This window comes from Myripristis murdjan, chromosome 17 (genome assembly GCF_902150065.1).
Source record: "Myripristis murdjan chromosome 17, fMyrMur1.1, whole genome shotgun sequence".
Taxonomy (NCBI): domain Eukaryota; kingdom Metazoa; phylum Chordata; class Actinopteri; order Holocentriformes; family Holocentridae; genus Myripristis; species Myripristis murdjan.
This window is the reverse complement of record NC_043996.1, coordinates 5,746,476-5,771,681: the sequence shown is the minus strand read 5'-3', so window position 1 is coordinate 5,771,681 and position 25,206 is coordinate 5,746,476. Positions and strand designations below refer to the sequence as shown.

General features: G+C 41.5%; 1 protein-coding gene across 2 annotated transcripts in view; it reads right to left on the bottom strand.

The window, feature by feature from the left end:
- LOC115375619 (collagen alpha-1(XI) chain-like) overlaps window positions 1-25,206 on the bottom strand; it is a 91,806-nt gene that overhangs the window by 40,953 nt on the left and 25,647 nt on the right. The window contains exons 6-31 of one of the 2 annotated variants that reach the window (XM_030075081.1): window positions 22,798-22,887; window positions 22,291-22,389; window positions 18,941-19,246; window positions 17,741-17,800; window positions 16,558-16,599; window positions 16,144-16,206; window positions 13,779-13,853; window positions 13,226-13,309; window positions 11,958-12,014; window positions 11,225-11,278; window positions 10,859-10,912; window positions 10,448-10,501; window positions 10,035-10,088; window positions 9,060-9,113; window positions 8,915-8,959; window positions 7,987-8,040; window positions 7,851-7,895; window positions 6,245-6,298; window positions 4,872-4,916; window positions 4,387-4,440; window positions 4,235-4,279; window positions 3,475-3,528; window positions 3,341-3,385; window positions 2,217-2,270; window positions 1,992-2,099; window positions 1,346-1,399 (exon numbers count right to left, since the gene is read on the bottom strand). In XM_030075081.1, coding sequence (XP_029930941.1) covers window positions 1,346-1,399; window positions 1,992-2,099; window positions 2,217-2,270; window positions 3,341-3,385; window positions 3,475-3,528; window positions 4,235-4,279; window positions 4,387-4,440; window positions 4,872-4,916; window positions 6,245-6,298; window positions 7,851-7,895; window positions 7,987-8,040; window positions 8,915-8,959; window positions 9,060-9,113; window positions 10,035-10,088; window positions 10,448-10,501; window positions 10,859-10,912; window positions 11,225-11,278; window positions 11,958-12,014; window positions 13,226-13,309; window positions 13,779-13,853; window positions 16,144-16,206; window positions 16,558-16,599; window positions 17,741-17,800; window positions 18,941-19,246; window positions 22,291-22,389; window positions 22,798-22,887 — 1,803 coding nt within the window. The remainder of the gene's footprint in view (window positions 1-1,345; window positions 1,400-1,991; window positions 2,100-2,216; window positions 2,271-3,340; window positions 3,386-3,474; window positions 3,529-4,234; window positions 4,280-4,386; window positions 4,441-4,871; window positions 4,917-6,244; window positions 6,299-7,850; window positions 7,896-7,986; window positions 8,041-8,914; window positions 8,960-9,059; window positions 9,114-10,034; window positions 10,089-10,447; window positions 10,502-10,858; window positions 10,913-11,224; window positions 11,279-11,957; window positions 12,015-13,225; window positions 13,310-13,778; window positions 13,854-16,143; window positions 16,207-16,557; window positions 16,600-17,740; window positions 17,801-18,940; window positions 19,247-22,290; window positions 22,390-22,797; window positions 22,888-25,206) is intronic. The other variant, XM_030075080.1, reaches the window with a different exon arrangement.

Sequence of the window (25,206 nt, the reverse complement as noted above, 5' to 3'; positions counted from 1 at the left end):
TGTGCCTCTCTCACTTTGTGTAATTTGTCCAGGTCTCTCATTAATTTGTGCGCCACTCTCAACTCAGATCCTGCTGACATGATAGGCTTTTCAGACAGAGGAGAGACTCGCCTATCTGGATGTTGTGAGAGTGGGTGTATCTGACCCATCATATCAGTGCCAAACTGCCAGTGCTGACAGCAGCAGAGAGGAACCAGCTGCAACAGCACATCTTGATAGTGGAGCAGTGGCACAATAGTGAGGGCTACAGTACAAGGAATGCCAGAATGTTAAATGATGTCTCGAGGAGGCTGAGGTAAAAAGGGAGGACAGCTGATGACTCTAGCATATGACCCTGCCATTGGGCCTGCCTATGAAAGTGGTGGCTTGTAGGAGGTGTGTGCTTATGTGTATGTTAGTCAGCAAATCAGCAAATTTTAACATGCACGCGCCGAACTGTTCTGAAGTTGTGATGTGGGTGGATGTGAGAATGTGATCACACCGGGGCGAGATACAAAGATAAACACTTGCAAAGACACACATACATGCACATATGCACACATATTCTAATGTGCATGTTTACACTTGTGGGAACATAATTACAGGCAGATGTATAGTTACACTCTGGGTGTCAGAGTTGTGTAGTGAACCCTATTGGACCCAACTGTTCCTGTCAGCCTGGGCTATGTTTGGACAGGGCATGAATCTCAAGCATATGGGCCAGGTTCTGTTGGATTTTTAGCCACAGGTTTCAAATGTTTTACTATTTATTTTATCTGTCAAAGGATATTGTCTACATGAAACTTAATGTGTAAGCTATATTTACATGCATGGTGGTCTACATCAAAACTTGCTGATCTATGTGTTCCTATGCATAATAGGCAAAGTTTAATAGGACTAAAATGTTGTCTTATGGATGGATGGGTATTGTCTTATGAACAGACTGACGAGATAATTCATTATTGAGTTTTGAGTTTTTAGATGCATTTGCCTTGGGTATTGTATGTTTAGATTTTGATTACTGAAATGTGAACATGCTATATCAGGCCCTAAGACTATAATTAATGAGTAGCCTAAATAAATTCCTACATAATGAGGTTTTATTGATGCCCTGTCTGGTGATGGTCAGGTTTGGACAGATCATTCTCTTGTTTTGGTTGGACAGGGTTCAGCATTTTGTTCTGGTTGTTGGCTTGGGGTGGGTTCACACAAAATTTCCTGGCCCCAGTCGGCATTGGGTTTAAAATTCAAGCTCTACTTTCTAGTCTAAAACTTGGGTTGATGTTGCTTCGTTGGCAACCATCCTTCCTGCTAAAGTATCCTTGACCAAGACACTGACTGAAAGTATAGGATTCTTATAATGTACCTTGGGTCCTTGTCTTCCAGGGTATCCAGGCAGTCCAGGGACACCAAGTTTTCCCTACACAAAACAGAGCAAAGAAACATATAAAACCCTCAGTGTCCCCAGATACTCTTCTTAGTCAGCAGTAAAGTTCACAGCACACAGATAAAAGTAATTAACTTAAAAACACAAAGCTTGAGTTCTGGTGCTGGAGAAATTTTTAACATTGTGTTTATGACCATGACATCATTTCTGTGGAGGCTTTTCATTGCAATAAGACTTTATTTGGGTCCCTCTGGTCTTAGACAGTCTATGGCCATAGAAAAGTACACAGGATCTGATCTAACTGTCCCTGGTGCAATTAAACTGAAGTGGGCGCCTGCATTGGGACCTGACTTGAAGCCTTGTTAGAGGAAAACAGGGCAAATGAGGACTTTTTTTTATTAAGACCACAATATTCAGTATTTATTTGGCAAATGCTAAGACAACGACTGAGATAACTTGCTGCTGGCATACATAGCTACTAGTAATCCTCTATTTACCACAAATCGTCCTCGTTATATAATTACTTATTCCTTTTCTCTTTCTCAACACAGTGTATGGGTCAAAAAGGACATCCTCCCCGTATTTCCACAATTCAGCAATTCAGCAGCAGGTATGGTCAAATCACCTTCTCTCCGGCTGATCCCATGGGACCAGTTTCACCGCTGGGGCCCGCCTTGCCCTTGGGGCCCTCGGGTCCGTCCTCTCCTCTGGGTCCTAACACACCGACCTCACCCTGGACACAAACAAAAGCCATTTAGACCACACTTCTTTCCAGTTTTTGCTTTCCGTCTCTAAGCATGCATACAGCAAACTGCAAACATCAGTATTCTCTTTAGAGATGAGGACTCACCTTGTCACCCTTGAGACCCATGTCACCTTTGAAACCAGGGAATCCATCTTCTCCCTAGAGATGAAAGAGAGATATATCATCTTTGATTAGGGATGATCAAAGGGCCACACATTTCATCTTTTATGAGAGTGGCAGAATTGACACATGTCAGAGCTCACACCTAAATGTTTCAGATAGAGAGGGAATTCTTTAAAGATTTGATATTTTATGTGAGGAAATGATATTAGACGGTAAGTGTTGCTGTTTTAATAGCAGCAGGAGTAGTTTAACACTGACACCTGGTGGTTACTTAAAAATACTCCATAGTATTACTACAGCCAACTGAAGTGCAACAATTGTATACATAACCTTTTGGATCATGTACTATATCTAATTATAATTAAAAGACACTTGCAGTGCACTTATAGCATTTGATTACAAAAGTAACGGGTAGGGAACATCATTGAAGATGTTCCCTGATGGGTTACAACGCCATGTAATTGTACTGACATCTGCTGGTCTAACATCAGAATGCAGTTTTAAAACTTTTACTGGGCACTGCCATCAATGGTGCATGACAGCTGTTCTCTGTAAATGATGCCAGTTTTCTGACATACTTCATATTGCATTATTACAACGTATCTTGAGAATATTCTCTACAAGGTATGACGTGTTTGGAGAAAGATGAACCCAATGTGATTTTAACACAAGTAATATGGTAAAGTACTTTTTTTTTTCTTTTTTTTTTTTTTTAAATAATAACGCTAATAAGATTCTGTTATATTTCAGGTTATAGCAGAGGAGCATCAATTTACTCCTTATTCAATATAAAGATTCCATCAAGATTCATGAACATACCACAGGATAAGAGGTTCACCCACACCGACCAAAGAAAACAATGGCAACAGATCAATCTCCACTGAAACTGCCCTACAAAACAGCCTCATTCTAGCTTAATGTTCTACACTCCATTACAACTCAGTGGCACGAGGCCTTTACTGCCAGCCTGATGGGCTTTTAAGAGCTTTTCCGCTCGCTGGATTCAAAGGAAACCCCATCTAAGCAGGAATTACAACTGACGGGGCCATTTTTTGAGGAGTGACATCTGTCAGCCATGTTGCGGAAGATCACAGAGAGGTGTTTACCTTTTCTCCCTTGCCACCTTTTAGACCTCTGATGCCCTCAGCGCCCTGAATAAAGGGAAAATTCAGTCAGAAGTAAAACCATAGAGAAAAAGGAATGTATCGTGACAGAATAGTATGAGTAAGATGGCTGTTACCTTCACACCACGAGGCCCAGGGTAACCGATGGATCCAATAGGACCAGCATGACCCTGGAAAAAAAAAAAAAAAAAAAGTAACATAATTGTGTGAAGTAAGCATTATTGTTTTGCAATCTTCAACATTATTTAAGATGTCTCTGCTATATTAGATAGTATGCAGAGAGGGCATATCAGACAAAACACCACAAAGGCTACAAGTGAAATTTAAACCCATACAATCACAAATGCATGGTATAAACCACGGCCCAGGGGGTCACTGAGACACCCAATTAACCTCTGTAGCCGATCTGTGGTACAAATAATTGATTTTATGCAGATTCTGATCTAACATTGTACATCTATCATTGGATGAACTTTTAATAATCCCCAAGTCACAAGATAAGGGACTTCACTGTATTTTAATTCATGAGCTAATAAACTAATATTTTTGCATCTCTATTAAGACCTGTGCCAAATATAATTTGCAATCTCCTTTCATGATGTGCATATTTGTTTTCTTTGGTGTTGTTTCAGACATAGAATAACAAAATGGTGCAAAATTACTTGATTAATCTGAGAAGTGCGGAAGTGTTGAACCACACCCATTTGTACACCGTGGAGGCTAAACAGGTATTTTTGTGCTAATTAATGTGCAAAGACTGCCTCATCTTCTCTCATCCATCGCTTTTCTCTCTATGAACACTTCTGAAGAATCTCTGAAAACCAGAGGGATACATCCTCATAAAAAGCAACACAACTAGAGTGATACAACACTTACAACTTCTCCTTTCTCGCCTGCAGGACCTTCCTTGCCTGGATGACCCTATAAAGGAAGTCGGAAATATGAATTTTATTGGCCATTCAATGCTTTGTCATTTTCCATTTTGACAAAAAAGAAATGTATGTCAGGAACCAGAAATTGCTACTCACAGGGGGACCATCAGCACCAGCCAGACCAGCCAAACCTTGTTTACCTTGAGGTCCCTACAGAGAGAGAGAGAGGGAGAGAGAGAGAGAGAGAGAAAGAGAGAGAGAGAGAGAGAGATGAGACACAGACAGACAGATCCATACCTCATTGACTACAACAGCAATGTCAGTGTGAAGCTTGCCAACTCTTCATGAGTTTGAATATTTCCAAGTAAGTATCCACAGAACCACCTACAAAATACTTTCAGTGCGGCAATGTAAGTGTTTGTGCAGCCATAGGGTTATATGCATGGTGTGTGTGTGTGTGTGTGTGTGTGTGTGTGTGTGTGTGTGTGTGGCTTCCATCAATGTTCATAGCGCCTGTAAAGGCCTATGGCTTGGAAACCAGAGTATCTGTTGAACCACTTATGAGGTCTTGGACTGAAAAAATCGGGGTGACAGAGTTGGTGGGGGCATAGTTGGGTGTGTGGATTCCCTCCCATGCTTACTTTTTCACCAGGTGGACCAATCGGACCTTGAGGACCAATGAGACCCTGAAAGAAAGTGGAGAACATATCAATTAGTCAGCCAAATTCAGTTAAGGTCATTTTCTTTAACTGCTATTAGAGGACACAAAAAATAAGTGGTACATTTTGGGGGGGAAAGAGCATCTGCTATTTCAGTTTGGGTCAGGCAATATCTCATTTTCATGGTGTGCTGCTGGACTATAACTTCTTCTCTTCTTTTGTAATTTGTTGACTCTCTTCCTGACAGTTGCAGCCATTGTTTTTGTTGGTTGGCCACTTCACACCACTCATTCAGATCTGCTCAAGCGTGTTCATTCAGCAGTGCTAAGGGAAGATCATTCTTTCCTTAAACCACAAGTATTTTCTAGTCGCCCATCTTGTAGACTTTTTGCATATACAATCCATGTAAAAAAAAAAAAAAAAAAAAAAATGGTGTGAACCGTTAAAACAAGCAGCTGTGTTATTTTTCTTCAGGCCAGTGCCTTCCCTGGAAAGCATGTATCTGCCTCTGGCCAGGTATGACTAAAATTAACTACTTATTTGTTCAACCTGTATACCATCAGAACAGGTCGTTTTGCTAATATTTTCCAGTGGCATAGTGCCATCCCATCCAAGCCGTGAGCATTGGCAGGTTTTAGAATTTTACCTGGCAATGGTAATTTATCCCTGGCTACAACACCGGGTGTGCTGTTTTGTATTACTGATGATTCCAAAATTGAATAGTCTTCACTGAGCCATCAGCTGGACAGTGAAACTGGGTTAAGCGGCACCAAATTCATACAATATGTGTGTCATCTCAGTGGGACAGAGAGGATGTTTTTGTTTGGTAGCAGAGAGCCAGTGTTGGTGAAGAACTGTAAACTCTCTGCTCTCTGTCTTGGTGAGAGACCCTCAGAGTTTTGCAGGACATCCCACAGAGTGGCCTAGATTTGTGGAATGAAAGAGAGAGGGGAGAAAGGAGGTAGAGGAAAAGACGAAAAGAAAAAATATGGCTGGAGCTGTGTGATTAAGAAAACACAAGTGTGAGCGATCATTTGAGGTCAGAGTACTCCCCATCTAACTGTAACTGCACTATAATAGCAACAAAGGTGGGGTGGGGGAGTGGGGGTGATGGAGAGCAAGAAGGAGGAAAGAACAGAACAAAGATTGAAACCAAGACAGAGAGACGGAGCGATTGAGAGAGAAAGACCGTGAAAGACAGAAAAAGAGAGGGAGAGAAGTAAAGATAGAGAGTGAGCGGACAGGAATGAAGAGTAAGATCAAGGAAGCAGGATAATAAGATAAAGGATAACACACACATACAGAGACAGAGAGAGAGAGAGAGAGAGAGAGAGAGAGAGAGAGAGGAAACCTACATGTGGCCCGGGGAGACCCTGTTGTCCAGGAGGCCCTGGCTCTCCTTGTGGACCCTGTACAAAGCAATTGGAAAGAAGAGAGTGTTAATACACATTCTATTCTATTTAAAGTCATAACATAGTCAAAATATGCCCATAGCATTTGTGCAAAGTAGGTGCTCTCTTTGTATGCAGGTAAAAATAAAAGAAAGTTTAGGTACAATGGCAGTTCAGAATCAACTTGACAAGGCCAGACAGTAAAGTAAAGCATTTTGTTTGCCCCATTTTACCTGTTGCTGCTCCAAAGACTTTGCATGGTTAAGTATAAAGGCCTCTATAGCAAACATACTACTCCCAGGTTCACATCAGTGGTAATGGGCCAAGTGAAAGCAACTGAATATTGGGTGAGATGACTTGGATAGATTCTTTCATAGATTCATAGACACCATGTCAAGAATGTGAAACAAATCGAGGTTCAAATGGAGAGGAATTTGATACGCTGGCTCATGAAAAACAGCTTTCTATATCGGAGCATTTTCTAAACTTTCAAAATATGGCCCTAAAACCTGGTGATTGGTCAACATTGTAATAAAGCAGGGGGTGTGGATTAAGAATAATAAGACCAACTGGGGGTGGGTTGCATTTCTGCATCTCTGCTGAGATTTAGTGTGTCACAAACCTAACATGCAGAAAAGATGTGACCTCTGGGCAGCAGTCTACTCCAGCTGTTACAACAAACACAAAACAAATGCTTGATTCAGAGGGTTTAGGGTTGCCTCACTGTGATTGTTAGCGGGGTCTTGACTGTGAAATCTTCACTCTAAAACCTTTCCTAGACCATTCCTAGAAGATCTAAATGAATTTAGTAAACATGTTTTGTTTTCGCACTTGTATTAAACCACTTAAGGGGTCCTTAAACACCCAGAATTTAGAGAATAGTGGAAGTATTGATAGAGTTTATGAACACTTTAATAAAGAGCTCTACTTGGTGCTTTCAAGATCCACTGTTGCAATATTAATAACTCCTAAAAGTGTGACTAACAAATCCCCTTGAGATCCAAATTAACCATCAAGAAAATCTCACAAGAAGAATAAATAACTTATATTGTTTTGCATTTCTTCAACAGCTGACAGTTCCTTTGGCATGGTGACTCAGTGACCACAGACACCATGTGGGCTTGTCCAGCTGTCTCAACCAGTGATCTATCACCCTCATTCAAACGTCCCACTGAGACACTTAGAGAGCTGAACGCATGGCTGGACCCTGTACAGACAGGCCTTTCCCTCTTATCCTCTACCAAAGACCAAGAGGCCCATTCATCATGCCCTTATTCATTCAGCAGACCCTATTGTTAATGGCAAAAACTGCTAACTATGATATGAGTCCCCCTGCCACTATCTCTGATCTCTGATGAGCAACTGAACTATGCCCTCCACTGTTGCCATGTCACACAGAGGTTGAAGGTCACTGACCTGAGATCAAATGACGCACTGATTGCTTGGGTGGTCTTGAGAAATGCAAGAGAAAACGAGTGTCTGTTTTGACAACACATTTTCCGAATTTCTCGAGATAAATGTTTGAAACACAAACTCAAAATGTAAAAACATTATATCAGGTAACTCTCACCATGTTTCCTTTGGGACCAGCCTGGCCATCAAGTCCAGGAAGACCCTGTAGGGATGTGAATTTGACAATAAGTACTGCAAACACATGTTGGCGAATGCAGAGTATTAGTATTTAGTGGTTTAGGAAAGGTACATACACGCTGTCCTCCAGGACCTGGAGACCCTCTGGGGCCAAGCAAACCTCTAGGACCCTGTATAGCAAAACAAAATAAGTTAGATAAAACAGAGAAAAAATAATGTCTGGTCAAAGAGTAAAGGTAAAGATGCTAATTCATGATCAATTTGCTGATACTTTGTGTTTAATTTAAGACCAGGCAGACTTCATAGATGAAATAAGTTAATTTGGCGTACATTAAAATATGAAATCACTTGGGAATGTCAGTATTTTTGTCAAAGAGAAAAGTGATGACCTTGTAGTAACATTGCAGTTTGATGAAGAATTGACATGATGTGGACGCACTGAATGACCTTAGAAATAGTTTGACCTGAGTATGTAAAACATTGACCTCATGTGGTGATATGTGGTAGCTGCAGGTATAATTCTAAAATGAGATGCCTGTTATCTGAACATCATAAGTATTGTACTTAATGCTGAGCATTTGCTGCCCTCTTTTATCTTATGGACAGTATGAGATGAAATGGTATGCAAATATTCGGTTAAATGAGCTGTTATTTTGGGTACGGCAAGATGCAAATACTTGCTCATGCCATGCTATGGGCTATTTAACCCGAGCTAGGGAAAATGTGGCCGTTTTCCTCTCATGAGTAACAACACATTCCCTGGCTCTATTTTCTGATCTATTATCCACTCCCATTCTGGCATGGCAAGGATGAGATTACAAAGCTGATGGGCCTTGAAGGCAGGAATGTCATTACTAGAGCTGGAGGGAGAGAGGAAGAGGTGGGGCTCTGTTTAAGTAATTGGCCAAATGAGTGTTAAGGACAGGATGAGGGTGTGTGTTTGAGTGTGTGTGTAGAAACAGAGAGAAAGGGGTCAGGTAATCTCGGTCTTATTTTTGACATAAGATTATTAAACCTGTTTTACACTGGCATTAGGGCACTTACACTTTCTCCAGCCACACCCCTCTGTCCAATCTGTCCATCTTCACCCTGCAAAGATAAAGAGAAAAGTGTGCCATTGAGGAATGCTATGAGATTCAGAAGACTGCTGAGAACAGACAGGGGCATTTGGAGTGGAAGTGGCACTTACTCTCTGGCCATCCTCTCCTGGGGGGCCTGGAGGACCTGTGGGACCCTGCTCTCCCTGGAGAGAAAGGAAGAGACATAATCAGTGACATGTATGACAGAAAATAACAGAGCATCGACAACAGTCAGGAGTAGGGCAGAGTGGCCTGGATGTTAGAAAAACTGTCCAATATCCAGACGGACATAAGCTGGATCTGTTCAACAGCCAAGAAAAAAGTTCCTAATTATACTGTCGGAAATTTGGTGATGTTACTGCTCTAAAATTCAGAAGCAACTATTGGTCAAAAAAAGCAAGAAAACAAAGAAAATCCAAATGCCTTTAATCAAATTATGGCCACCACCCTTGGCGGGGCCCATATAGTTTCGAGTATTTATAGTGGCCGATAGGCACTGGCCTGCCTCTGGCTGCCCTGTAATTACTCAGCATAGGATTAGGAACGAGGGTCTGTCTAGAAATACCATCTATGTGATCTTTGGCCTCTCTCTTTCTACTCTCTACATATAGGCCCAAATTCCACCGACTCCAAGCTCAGCATTCAGCATTCTCCTCCACAAGCCTGGTTTAAAGGCAACCCAAGAGGTTCTGGAGCCAGTCCCACCCACTGTAACTGGGTCAAATGCTATAATGAGTTCCACTGGTTGAAAATTCACATCTGTCAACACTAATGTGTACATGAGATGGATGGGAGGTGGCCTTTGAACCACCAATCAGCCTCGGTTCTGCAGTAAGGACAGGGTACAGGCAGCAAGGACTCTAATCAATGGCAAAGTTTGGATGGAGAAATGACAGACCATAGGACGTGATCTTTGTTGACTGATAGCTTTCTACAACGCCGCTGTCTGAAAGTCTTTCAGGACTTCACTGTGAATGATCCATTCTAGTGTTCAAAACACTTTGGCAAGGCAAGGGGTATGGCAGCCATGCGACTCTCCTGGGTCCTCTGACCATTCAGTCGACCTGAAAACTCTCCAAACTTACTCTATGTCCCTTCTCTCCAGGAAGACCAGGGAGGCCGTCAAAACCACGGTCGCCCTGGAACAGAACAATAACAAGAGGTCAGGTTCTCCTGCAAGAGTTTGTTTTCACAAGTTGAAATGTAATTTAGCAGTATTTGAGAACATAAGTTCATTATTACATGCATCTACAATAGTCTAGTTTGTCAAGAAGCATTACTTTGTCAGATAAAAATTTCAGTTTGTATCCATCCTTTGAAAAAGCCCTACAATTTAATTCAATCCAACGCAACTCAACTCTCCTCTACCAATAAGTAGATTAGAGGTTACTTTTTTCTCAAATATTTCTTTTTTTTTTTTAACAAACTTTTCAAATGCAGCAGATAGAGGCTGGTTGACTAAACAGTGATTAGTACGGTGATGGTGTGGTGGGTGTACCTTGGCTCCTGCCTCTCCTGGCATTCCTCGGGCACCGTCGGCTCCATTACGACCCTGTACAACACAAGTATCATGTCACTCTATGTGGAAATCACATCAGAAACATATCCAATCATGCTCAATGGTCATGAAGAATAAACAGTGAAGATGCTATCGTTGTCATAACTAGTTTACAGTTAAATAAACATGACTTTATGAATTTACACAACATGGAGAGACTGTTATTGAGTGCAGCTGACTTATTTGAAATAAAGCCATATTTGACTCTGCACAGGCTCGTTTCCCTGGTCACTGTATTGCTGTAAATCTAGGAGTTTAAACTTATTCTGTTGCTCTGAATGTGATTAATCATAAGATACAGGAGATAGTACAAACTCTTCCTGGCTGAGCCTGAGTGGAATGTGCTCTTACCCTCTTTCCTGCTTTCCCTGATGGGCCAGAAGGACCCTGAAGACCTCTGGGTCCCTAATGGGGAAAAAAAAAAAAAAAAAAAAAAAAAAAAACATAGAATGTTTTGAATATGTAAAACATACTTCATGTTAGTATTTGGATATGCAGCAGGATATTTAATAGCACACAAATTATTAACTTTACAAAGTGACATACAACTTCAGTGGATACCAGAAATACTTTGTCTTGTCACTGTTGCAATATACCAATGCTATGCAAAATCCATTGCTTTTGATGTGGTTTTGTGTTAGCATAAAGGCATGTTCCCTAAACCAGAATGTGTCCAACAGAAAATGGGCTCTTTGCATAAAAAAATGTCCATCTTACCTGTGGTCCAGAATCTCCACTGTCACCTTTAAGTCCAGGAGAACCAGGACCTCCCTAGGGCATAAACACACACAGATACATACAGAGAGAAAATGATCCAGTGGGTGAACTGCTGCTTTTGTTGTAGCAAAATATTTTGTCATCAATATTTTTGGCTTAAGGATCCAATATAATCTAGCTTGGACTGGAACCTAATGCAAATCCAAGACAGATAATGTAAGACTTTAAACTTGGAACATGAATACAGGACGGCAAGACCTCCAAGAACATCTTTTCTTGTACACAAATTCCTTCCAGTATCCTAGGATTACAGGATATTGAGCAGTGCAGTCCTGATGTGTTACTGGAGAAAGGCTTGAAGGCAGTGGTAATGTGGGGGACACTGAACAACAGACCAAAGTTCAGGCTGTCATCAGTACAACAGAATGTGTGTGAAATTATACTTGTGATAAATACTGTTGTCTGTGTAGTCTTTACGGAGGAAACATCTGCTTTCACCAACTGTTCAGTTAACATATAAAACTCATATCAGATGAAGGTGGTGTATTAGTATGTATTTGTGTGTGAATGTGCATCTCTGTGTCTGTACATGTCCCTTCAGAGGAAGAAGCTTGCTTTGTTTCTCATCAACTGTGAAATGAGGGGATGGTGGGTCGATTAGTAGTGTGTGTGTGTGTGTGTGTGTGTGTGTGTGTGTGTGTGTGGGTTGGTTCGATGTGTGAATGTGACTCACCACAGGCCCAGATCTTCCTGTCATGCCCATTGGCCCTGGAGGACCTCTCATGGCCAGCTGTGGATTGTGGACAGAAACAGCCCATAAACAACCAGTCAGGGTACAGCGTTGGCACCCAAATTACTGGAATTATCTTTTACCATCAAGCCTCTCATTTAACCTCTGACAAGAATGGACTCCTCAGTATGCAGACATCACATTGTTCTTGTTCATGGTTTACCACAGTGGTCTGCCACAATCTGGAGCCTGCCAAGAAAGCTGTTCAGGATTTATGTGCAACTGCTCTGCCTACCTATGCATCAGAGTAAACTTGATTGATTAATTGAGTGACTTAGTTTGATAATTCAAGGGGAAGCAAAATACACCCTGCACCATTTCTCACCATAGACGAAACCACACCATCAATTAGCTTATTTTCATTGCAGTCCTTCATGGTAGATAGGAGTGCAGTGCAAAATGGCAGCATGGGAACAGAAATCTCCTTAAAATAATACAGTTGCATATTTTGATGATGAACATTCTCAGAGTGCAACTGCAAATACTTCAAAAAGACTTAAGCTCGTCGGTTTGTCTCAGTAATATACTTTATGTGAATGTAGGATAAATGGAAATCAAAACAAATGCCATTTTCTCCCATAGGGCAACCCTCAGGAATAAAAAGTGAATACAGAAAGGTGACAATTACCTTCTGGACATTACTAAATAGCAGTTATGGAAACCCTACAATTCCCTGGGATTTTGAGAATGTGTGAACAGTCTATGTTCAGCGACATTTAATCCCCTCCATATGTTCTACTGCAGATCACACCTTGCTTAAAGCCGCATATCGCGTCCTGTTTTTCAACAGTCCTACAGTTACTGAGACCCCTGAGTGGGTGTGAACATCTGCTGCAGCCCCATATACTGCCAAACACGGTGGCTGTAAAGTGGGGTACAATTTGACTGTAAGTTCCATATAAATATATATAGACCTATTATAAGATGAGCAGGACTTACTAACAGTGATTCCCTGCTTAAAGATGAGTTCAGGATTCTTCTTTTTTTGCCTGAACCTTGACTTGAGTCTCTCTAGTGTTTGTAATCTGGAGGGACAGTATAATCACATGGATCAACTCCTCTGTAATTAACCTAACTTGCGTGTCCCATGTTTTTGCATTGTGTGTGTAGGTTAAGTGGCAGTCAATGAGAGTGCATCAAGACAGAAGAAAATCCCTCAAAATGTCCTTTAAATTTAGTAGGACAGGGTAACATGCGCCACCGATACTTACCCTAGCCTGAGACAAGATAGCCTGAGCTTGGGCTTCCTGGGCAGAAACCACAGGTCCCTTGTGTGCCTCTCCTCCTGCACGGAACTATCAACCGCAACAGAAAGCAGAAACACAAATAAAAACAAATTGAGTTGCTGCCTTTTATAGAGTGAGACAACTAATGGCTTCCCCTGCTGAGTCAGTGTGTTAAATGCTTTTCTGTGTTCTGTGACACCTGTAAAGCTGTCACCATGCCGCATGGGTATACACACACACTCACACACACACACACACACACACACACACACACACACACAAATATTTGTCACCAATCCTTTCAACGCTTCAGTCACCGGTTTCACTTCATTGCACAGGTTGACATTTACAAGGTAAGTGATTTGTGACTCAAAGCAAATAAGGTTGAGATACTTTGGCCTACTGGTGATGCTATGAGGTAAACTTGCTAAATGAAGTGAGCTCACGGGCCAGTGACTGAGATGAGAGGTGGATGTAAGGGAAATGAAGCAGACAGCCCATTGGGTATGTGGGTGGCTAGAGGGCAGGCAAGACTTACTGGCAGCATCAGAATGGTACCTGGAGGACCAGGAACACCGTCTGAACCAGGAAGACCAGGACGTCCTGGAGGACCCTGGGAAATGAGAGGAGGGAGAGAAGAGAGAAAGTTGGTTCTATGCCCAGGACAAAGATAATATAATGTCTAAAGATCTAATATAATAGGGTGCTGAGGTCAAGAATGACACTGGCACGGTTTTCAAAAGACTTAACATGAGTTGACTGTTAATGAAGCTCAATTAAAAACCTTGATCCTCAAGTTTTTGGATTCAGAAGATCGCCTACTGTGTTATTTACTATTGCCGTGCACCAGGATATTTGTGGCATCGTTAGGAATCTGTTCTTGCCCATCCAGTGCAAATTTCTTCATAAACTAACCCTCTATTTTCCCACCAGGTATTGATAATTTCACTGTTTGTCTGTAATCCATTGGAAAAACATTTTAATAAATAAATAAATAACTCTGTTTAATAGCAAGCTGACAACTGTGTACTTTATCTAGAAACAGGAACATCCTGTTTCATCTGCAGCAGTGACTTCCATATGGGAAAGTATGATGTGTGAGTCTGCATTATTGATACTTATTCAAAACAGGTAACTGGAATGATCTGACAAGGGAAAATAAGACACTGGGTTCACTGATGAACTTTGAAAATTTCCATGATGGTCTTTATCACTGGGCCAAACAGTAGAGTCCATAGCCTTTATAGAGAACAGAGTGTACTAGCATTTATCCAGTTTGGCACAGGCCAGTCACTGTCATAAACCAGGAAGCAATTAAACTCACATCCAGCAACAACAAAGCATGAAAATAACAAACCGTGTTTTTGCATTAAGTTGGCCTAGGGATACAGTACGCTTAATTGCAACAAAGCATTGAGCTGAATTCATGAAATGTATTATGCTAATGAGCAAAATCGCTATATCTGACACAGATGGGTGCTCTGAAATATCCCTGCATGACCATTTGTTTAAGAGCAACAGTGACAATCTGTTACAACTAATCTGCAGTTAAATTATAATACAGCCTAACCAACGACTCCGAAAAGGCACCAAGTTATCCTAAAGATTCGACTTAAATAATATCCACTGTCTTTGCAGAGCAGCCAGGATCTCTTTAGCAGGCTTGTCACATGCCACAGTCTCAGACTTCTGGCTCAAATTGATGCCATGTGTTCCCACTGCCTTTTCCCAGAGGCTTTAAAAACTCACTCTCCGCTGTTCTGTTATAGTAAGCATAGCGCCATCTAGTGCTCATGGCTCTCCTGCATTGGCAGGTTGGGGAGAGTGCTCATGAGAAAAAATGTGCTGATCAAACGTGCAATCTAGGCGGCCCCTACGCAACGGAAAACCGCAAGACTACAGGAACGCGTCACTTTTAATCGCTCTGTCAATCCTCAGTAAGACGGTCTCTCATGGGAGGAAATGAAGGGAGGGAGGAAAGACTGTGGATTGCCAAAATATTTTCTGATCACTTTGACCCTTTGGAACAATAACTTTTTTGTGCTGGAGAGGACTGCTGGTCATGTTGGGATATACATGTCTGGGTTTTTTTTTTTCTGCCAGCACTGAAAAGGTTAACTTTCAGGGTGCGGAGACAGAATAGGCGAGCAATAAGAGCAATGAAAGAGGGGAGGGGGGGCGTTCACCACATTTGGGAAAAACAAGCTGAGATTCCAGCTTTCGAGAGGGGATGAGCACTTATTCCGTGTCATCCAATCAATCAAGTAAATGAGAGGAATCCCACAGTGCTGGGAAAGGAGTTTTGAGAGTGTTCAGGCGTTGACATATTTTACAGCAGCCTCCTTGAAGTTCAAGCGAACCCTGTGAGATACCAACACAACGGTTTCTCAGAACTTTTCTTTGTTGGGATATTGACAGTTTATGGGCATATCTAGTTTCTCCTTGCACCACTCCTTGCTAATCCCCCCCTACCACTGCAGTAGCAAGCTGTGTCCAATTTTATTATTCACTCCATGGCATTGAGGCTGCACTGCACAGCTTTCCAATAAAGGAGTAGACAGCAGAAGCACTGTTTCTCTACATGTGTGCTGACTGCCCTTGCTTTGAAAGCAAGATGGATGGCTAATTATACAGTATAAAAGTATTTCAGTACATTTTGTACCAACAGGGACTATTACTCCAAGGGTTGTTGATTATTGTACAATCAGTGTGGACCATATCTCAAATTGCTTCAGGCAATTGTGCTTTTTTCTTCTATTAGCAATGATCAAAAGTGCAATTGGCTGTTAGTGGTGTAATGAAAACAGTGCATTTAGTAACAATCATAATGTATATTGAAAGGGCTAATGAACTTCTCAGAAACATCTGGAATTGGCTCTGAAATGAAGCCAATTGCCACTTACCCTCTCACCAGGATCTCCTGGGGTACCTGGGGGACCCTGCAAGCCTGGGGTACCAGGGAGACCCTGAAACCACACACACACACACACACACACACACACACACACACACACACACACACACACGTATGTACACTTAGTTTATAATAATCCAAGCTACTACGAACCAGCATTCCCACTCAATCAATCAACAATTTCATGTACACAGACCAACAGAGGCAAAAGCACAAAATATGGACACAAACACACACACACACACACACACACACACACACACACACACTTCTCACTGTCTCTCTCAACTCAAGCTTCACAGGCAATCAGGACTGACGCTCTTTCCATGGAGACATTTTTCCCCCTTTAGCTGTTCTCCATCTGTGGAAGGCAGGCAAGAGTGTGGGAGAACGTGATACTCACTGCTTGGCCGGGGGCTCCTTGGGGTCCTTCTATAAGCATTCCCTGAAAAAGGAAAAAGTGGATACAGTAGCATTTAGGGAAGGCTGTAAATCCACAGGCACTGGAGGATGGAAAAAAAAGTTTGTCAGTCCTCAGAGTGGAGACTTTTGGGTTTGATGTTGAGGAGTTTACTTATAGCTACAAGCTAGAGTTAACAATACATTGGCTAAGATTATTCTGTAATGTATGTGCGTGTGTGTGGTCAAAGCGTTTCATGAGAAGCTGCGGTGGTACAGAACTTAAGTGTAGCTGCTATTTTGGTCAGTGTTTAGCCTGAAGTGGTAAATACTGTAAGACGAGCCTCTTAAGAACCTATGTGCTGTGACATTTGTGCAGAGACTGGTTGCTCATGTGCCCCAGGACTTTGTCTTTAACTCTGCCAGGAGGGAAGAGACTGTTGGTCATGAGGGCTTCAGATAAAATAAACAAGGTTTTAAAATCACTTGCATAGTGGACGACTGTGGTTTGATGTGCTGGCATTTTTATTGATATAGCAGTCACTGCTGATTGAAACAGAAAAATAGACAGAAACGAGAAGATGGAAATCAATGGAGAAGCCACATCTGTCTGAGCAACAGACATCTGAGGGCAACAGATAAAAGAATTTCAGATATTCAAGAAAATATGCATATGAATATGATTTAGGGTCTTTACAGGCTCTTATAAATCATTGTGTGCAATTGTTGGAAAGCCTTTGTGGATTTGAACGCCTTTCAACTATAAGCTGGACTTTATATGGAATTTTGAAATATGTCACTCATAGCGTTTCATCTGAACATTTAGCTGCTTCAATAGCAGATGCAGACAGACAGACAGACAGACAGATAGATAGATAGACAGATTAGGTAGATAGATAGATGTAACAGTTGTCAAATTAGTTAGCACGCTGGGGAATGACAGCTGTTTGAATTTAGGCATGAATTTAGCTCACAAGGTAATTGGCTACCTAGATTAGTTTTTTTTTTTTTTTTTTTTTTTCTCCATGATGTCATGTTTTCATGATGTCTTGGCACACCGCATTAAGATGCATGTGAGCTGTCATTATCTCTATAGAACTCTCAAATGTGAAATAAGTTTAAAATGTCCCTGCATCATCAAGGTCTATCATCAGAAGTTAAAGACCACAATATAATTCATCACTTACTGGCTCAATGACAGCAGGCTCACCCTTCTCTCCTTTCTCTCCCGGGTAACCTCCGCCCACCTACAGACACAAGACAAACCAGGTGAGTTTTCACACACTAAGGTGTCCCTCAAGGAGTAGGAATAGTTACAAATTCAAACATAAGAATAAAAAGTGATAGCAATACAGAGCACATCCCCTGCCCCAACGGGTGTCTTCTCTTCTTCTCTTTTGTAGCGGTTACTTAATACGTCAACAAAACTGCTAAGAAAAGCTCAGGAGAATGCCGACTAGAGCTGTGCAGGCTTAAAGGGTTTTAAGTAGTTCTTTGGGTAAAAAGCTGACCTTTTTTCTATCTGCTGGAAAAATCAACCTCAAGAATTATTTGGTAAGACGCTATAATTAAGACTTTGCTCTGACTCCTATTTATTAAGCTTCCTGACTGAGAAAAAAAAAGACCCCAGCTGAGCACAATTGCAGGGGTCGTTACCTGACACTATCCATACAATGACTTCACATGGGAAGTATTCCCAAACCACCTACAGCAGTGCGTCTAAAAACCACTAGATTATAGTGTGTAGCCTGGAGTAGAAACTCTTTGACAAAGCCATCATGAAACGGACCTCTGTGTCCTGTGGGTTAAGAGTGGAGCAGACTAACAGAGGAGATGATAGAGATGAACCTGAGGCATACGGATTGCGAGCCCACATCCAGACAGGGATCATGTCACTTCCTGCCTCTGAGACTCTGGATCCTGAGGGAAGGACAGAGGCTGGAAACTTGCCGCGACGGACAGGGATGACTCATCACATATTTCTCTGTGGTTTTAGATATTTATCTGGGTGGATCTGATGACATTAACGTTTGCTGTGTCATAGTTTGTTGTTAGGTAATGCGGGCAGATATGTCGTTGGTGGGATGACGGGGGGGAGAATCTCTTAGACAGCAGGGGTCACTGGGGTCGAGAGGTTAGGGAGGGTGTGCTCCTGCTGACAGCTGGGTCAGCATCTGGTTGTTTGTGTGAGACTGACACAGATGGACAAGGTGGAGTGCATGTGTTTGTGTGTGAGTGTGTACGCAGAATGCTCCGAGGTATATCCCGAAAACAACAGAACAAGAAACAACAAACCACAAGCAGCCCATCAGACAAATGCCACCACCAGCATCTTCTCCATCTCTCCACATTCCCGAAGCTATTCCCTCCCCCGTCCCCTGACTTACATTGCTCTCTCTGAAGTCTGTCTCCGCAGGAACACCAGGGCCAAACTCTTCCTCATATGCCGATTCTGTAGGCTTGGCGTCAGTCGTGTCATAAGTGCCATATTCACCGTATTCGTACTGCTTATTGTCAAACTCCTTGGTGTCATACTCCTTCAGGTCGTATTCCTTAAAGTCATATTCTTCAGCGCCAGGGTCCACTTTCTTAGCGGTGTCCACAGGGGCAGCAGTTTCCACGGCAACGGTGGGGTCCACCCCAACCTGTTCCACGCCGGTGATGTAATCATCCACTATTTCCTCTTCGTAATTCTGGGATCAATCCAAGTGTTGCAAAGAGGAGGACAGGTTGTGGAGGTGGGAGGGGACATGGAGGTTTGGTTAGTGAAATGACAACATGTGAACAGATCAACTTTCACATGATTTTGTAACATGACTCATAGTTAAAGCATTAGCAATTAGCACTTTGCTTAACCATGGCAATTTTATTGGACACACACAAAGTTCCCACTCTTGACTCTTTTCACCACATCCATGTGTCTAGTTTGGGACAATATGCTCTTATGTTAATTTTCAGCTTGGCATTTGCTATATCAAAAGGTATTGTTATTATCACATATTAACCTCTATCAACGAAAAGCAATGCAAATGTGTGATGTCCAAAAACTAGACACATTTATGTTTTGAAAAAGAGATATCTTTTATAAGAGAGGATCAAAACAGAAACAGAAATCATCAATAAAATGTGGAAGATATAATATGTCACATTCATGCTGTAAAACTACAGTATGAAGGATCTGTGAGGTAAGTCAGAGAACCTAATCTTGAACACTGAAAAAAGCAAATTTTTACAGATTGCAAATCAGAGCTCAATCCATGACAAGCAGTACCTCCCAAGAAGAAAAGTGGAAGAAATATGAGAAACAGTTGTGGGGAAAACGTGTGCATCAGCTTGACAGAAAGTCTGCAACTGACTGCACAGATTTTGAGGAGGTTATAATCTAAAAATGAAGGCACTGATGAAACAACCTTGTACAGTTTTTTCTTTTCTTTTCTCTCTTTTTTGTGCAAGCATTACTTTGATAATCAGACCTGATTCAGCTTGTTAAGGGCTGCCAATCAATGTTACACCCAAAATGCAGCATAATCCGTCAAATATTAACAGCATTTTGGGCAAGAATGGAAAGAAATTTCTGGGCTTGTCATGCAAATTTTTGGTAAGTATCCCTTGCATATGTTTGCGGAATTTGTATCACATAGTTCACAGTGTGTGTCCAAGCTGGTAGCTGGACACACTGCAACAACTCACAAACGTAATTGTTGACTTCATGGGGTCTTAGCATAATTCAATCTTCTCAGGCCGAATTATGTCTGTTTAGAGAAGTAGATGTTAAACAGTTTGAGGACTTCCATGTTCTTAACAGGCTATGAATTGGTTAGCTTCTTTAATGTTTATTTATTCAGGTCTTCAAACCATAAGCCGTCCAGCCACAAGCCCACGTCGGGCTACTGCCAACCACCAACTTGTGATGTACTTTATTACATGGCACCTCTCTCATATACCAGTACAAGGATTTCATTCCACCACTGTGCACCCAAAGAACCACAATTCACAGCTATACTGATGTCAGGCCATAAGAGCTGGGATGCACTGGGCAACATTTTGAGCAACATACAAAGGCAATACACCTATTAACAGTAATCAAATGTGCAAAATCATGTTGGTGGAAGAATTAACCTGCGCAATTCACTGACTAGAAGATGACACTACTTCAGGTTAGGGGTCCTTACCCACAGAGGCCATCCATGCTAAACATATATGACCTCAAACTACTGTAAGGCATTAAAAAAAAAAAAAAAAAAACATCCACCAGTATCATACTGTATATTATGTTAGGTCCATAGGTAATGTTGCCCTAAGACTTTGCTCAAAAAGTTGTCTGCTGCATCACAGTCCTAAGCAATCAGATAAATGTGTTCCACAATGAGACTGGATATGTTTCGTGTTCCTTGGTTTGTGCTTTGGACTGTCACTTTCAATGACTGTAATGTCTCAAGTGAACTGAAGCTGTGTTCTCCACCTCAAGGTACATCACACGCAGCAGAGATCTGGCTGGTGAAGCATACAGTCGTATTGTTTTAGTTTAGCCCCGGATGTTCCTCATTAAGCACTGTTTTATGTGATGGTTTAGCACAAATTAAGACAGGATCTGCCAAATTCAGGATATGGGGGGAACATAGGGGATGCGTCTGTCTACTGATTTTCCACTGGTTACGGTTCATTAAATGACAAAGTTTTCCTACTTCAGTCTTTCTCCAGATTCTGTTGATGAGGGTTGTTTCTCATGGAAATCAAGGAGTTGAGTGAAGCAGGCTGACCTCAGTGAGGCCTCTATGGGTTTCAACCTCTAGGGAAGGTAATGAAATACCTTTTTGTTGTTGATGATGCTTTATATTTTAAAATTTGAAACAGTTCTCCAGAAATATCATTTTAAACCTCTAATTCAGGAATAAGATTCCTCTACAGTATAAAAATATCTTTCATGGGATGGACCAACCTGTCCAGGTTCAATCCTTTCTGAGGTATTGGTTCTGAAGAGCCCAGCTGATTTTCAATCTAAATAACTGATTCAAGTTTTTACCTACTATTAATTACCTGTAACTGTTACTATAAGCTTAACTAACAATTTACGTCTTGTATTTAAGTCTCACAACATAATGTTTTTTAGAACATAAATTCTCAATACCCATAAAAATATGATCACACTTGGCTGTGAGAGCGTTGTGCTGCATATAGGGAAATGTTGGAAATCCTCGCCAACTCATACATGAGGTAATGATATTATATCCTTTTACTGGGAACAATATGGACATCCCATGTGTGGCATACATATATAATCCTTAATGTCTGTTTTTCGGCTGACTCCTGCTGCTGAAATAATCAAATACAGAGTACAGCTTTAAATTGCTTTGACGCTGACATTTCCTATTATACGCTTCCTTTGACATCAGTTTCTTTTCCCCTAAGAGGGGCTCCCTCTAAGGGCATTAGCTGCTCATTTTGCTGCAGGTGAAGATTCTTTTTTTTTTTTTTTTTTTTTTTTTTTTTTTGGCATTTTTGCTTTATTTGACAGTGACAATATAGATAGACAGGAAAAGCAGGGGAGAGAGAGGGGATGACACGCTGCAAAGTGCCTATGCCGGACTCAAACCCAGGCTGCTATGGCAAGCACTCAGTACGTGGTGCATGGTCCACCGGGTGAGCCACAAGAGCACTCCAGCTGCAGGTTATTTATCAAGCAGGTTGCATGTTTAGAATTTCCTCTTATTGATCTATATTAGGAGGTAAAAGTTACCTGGCCTGTTCCTGTAGACTCAGTGGGGGTTTCAGGCTGATTGCCGGTGACTGTGCTGTAATCATACTCGCCTGTGTAGTACTCCTCACCCACATTTGTCTGAAATCAGGGCAGAAACATCACGCAAAGTAAAGGGTTACAATGTTTGATGGATTCTGTTAAAGTAAATTTATTAATTTTGCTCACATCACACCTTTCCACAACATCATTACCACACTAAAGGTAAAGGTAATTGTTTTAATCATAATAGCGCTTATGTAAAGTATATATCATAAAATTTTTTAAGTAAAAAAGTAAAATGATGAGATAATATGACATCAAAGACAGACAGGAAGCAAGAGAAAGAATGAGACAGAGAGATAGTTGGGAAGACCTGAAAATGAGGGGGGTAAGTGATGGACAAGGCTGACCGTATGTCAGTACATGTGTGTGTGCTCGTGTCAGAGTGGGTTTCCATGCATCCCATTCATGACAGCACCTATCATAATTGTGTTAGTAAGTATTTACCTCAGTCTTGGCTCCTTCAGTTGGGGGAGCATCAGTGGCTACCTCCCCTTCACTGTAGTCATAGAACTCACCATAGTCATAGTTAGTGTACTGTACAGGAAAAGGGACAGAGAGGGGTTGGGGAGGGGGCAATCAGTCAGTTTGTGCAATCATGTAAATAAGGCAGTACAATGTCTGAGAGACATATCCTACATTATTTACATGGCATGTAAGAGCTTATCATTTTCAAGTATGGAGTATAAAATTACGTTTAAATTCTAAGGAAATTATCACATCCATAATGGAAATCTCAACAATTTTGCTTATGGATGAAGTGAGCATTCCTTCATGTTTTCCCACCCACATGAACCCATCAGGTTTCATGACCTACACAGAGGTTCATGCCCATAACCAAGCAAACAGCAATAAAGATTCTTGTTTGCTTCCAACAGGATGTTAGAGGGTTAATGTGATGCCAATGAAAACTCATCTGCCTCTACTGCCTCTTCAATATGCCAAGAACGGTCTCTGGCTCTCACTAATGGGCCCTTTAAAACGTAAACGTCAAGCTGTTTGTGCTCACTGCATGTAAAAACTTATGGGAAACATATAGTAGGGGGTAAAATCAGCCTTAAAAACAAATTGGTGGGGCCTTAACACATCCAAAAGGGCATGTGTTAACTTTCTTATTTGTGCTACTTTTACTTCAATAACCTTTAAAAACCCAGTAAGTAAGTAAGTAAAGTAAGTTGTTCTGTGTCGAGCTCAGTGGTGGTCAAAACACAGATCCCTACTTCGGTTCACCGCAGCTTTCTTTCAAGCCCTCTGCATTTTGAAGAAGTTTAATTACATCTGAAGAATCATTTTGATATGGCTCGCCATTGAGAAATTATTTAATAAACACCTCAATGACATAAGATCTATGTGGATAACTTTTAACACTGTTAAAGAAATAAATTAGGTTGCACCTTTGGTCTTATCATCCACCACCCACATTATGTTTTGTCCTTTGACCCTCTGTCAAAAAAATTATTCCTTGTCTATTTGTTCAAGTTTTGTTAATGTTGTCTTCAAAAAGAGCAGGACCAGTCAAAACACAGGCGAGGCAGATTAAGTTAACAGACCAGCCTCCGATATTCTTTGCTCTATCGGTGCAATAATAAATATTAGTCCCAGGATAACTGCTAAACTCGTAAAAATAATAAAAGCCCATGGCCTGCTGGCCTGGCCTTCATTCCCTGGCCCAGAGAGAGAGGTCACAAAAGAGAGAGAGAGAGACAGAGAGAGAGAGAGACAGAGAGAGAGAGACAGACAGAGAGATAGGGAGACAGACAGAGAGAGAGAGATTCATAAAGATTTATGGTGCTGAAGTGGTTGGCTAAGCTGAAGACCGTCACCACAGACTTGGATGAAAGGCATAAATATTGAAGTGTGCTCATAAAAAAGAGACCCTCCCCCACCCCTTCCCACTTTATCACTCCCTCTTCCTCTTTCGATCCAACTCCAGACATGTGGCGGTCGACTGCGAGGCATCCTAAGATTCGGGTCAAGGGCTATCTTCAGAGGTTAAGGTCAAAGCCATGCTCTATGAACATCCCTATGACCCTTGTACAGGTTTATATTCTGCTAAATTGCTTGAGAAATGTCGAGGTTTGATGCTGTAAATATTGAGGGATCTGGAATGCATGAACATTCCTGTAATAACAGTACAGAAACGGACGGTATGAATAAACTGGATTTACAATGTTCTCCCTGTTGTCCATTTAGAATTGACAAGCTCCTTGTCTTGGCGCTGAAGAATAACTTGGTGATGAAGCAACATTTTCCGGGACCAGTACCCACCGCTGTACAGCCAATATTTTCAAACAGAGATTCAGCTCAGCTCTCCTGATTTTTTTATTTTGTGATCCAGGGATCTAAACTCTACTTTTCCAGGTACTGGGAGTCGAGCTGGGGAAGGAAAGGCTTAAATTTCCCTGGGAGTCTGGGCAGAGCCTGCAGAACTCGTTAGTGATATAAATCACCCACTCCAAAGTGGGCTCAGACTTCATGGCAGGAAAAAAGGAAAGTTTCCAGTGTGAGCTCATCAGTTATTTAGTGAAATACTGAAGGAAAATGTCAGCCGGCAGAAAGGCTCAAACTATCAAAATAAGAAAACAAAAAAAAAAATGAAGACAAAAAAAAAAAAAAAAGATCCAACACAAAACACTGTATTTCAATTAAGAGAATTGGCTGAAGAAGCATGGCTTACAGACACTGGAAAAGATCCACCGGAGCCAATGGCAATAAAATTCAAATTTCAGCAGATGAGCTCAATCGCCAATCGCCTGTGACATGTGAGTGTGTCTCCATCAACAGAAGACCCAATGGAATAAGAGATGGATCAGGGTCAGCATGGAGAAACTCATACAATCCTGTCTCTGTCAAACT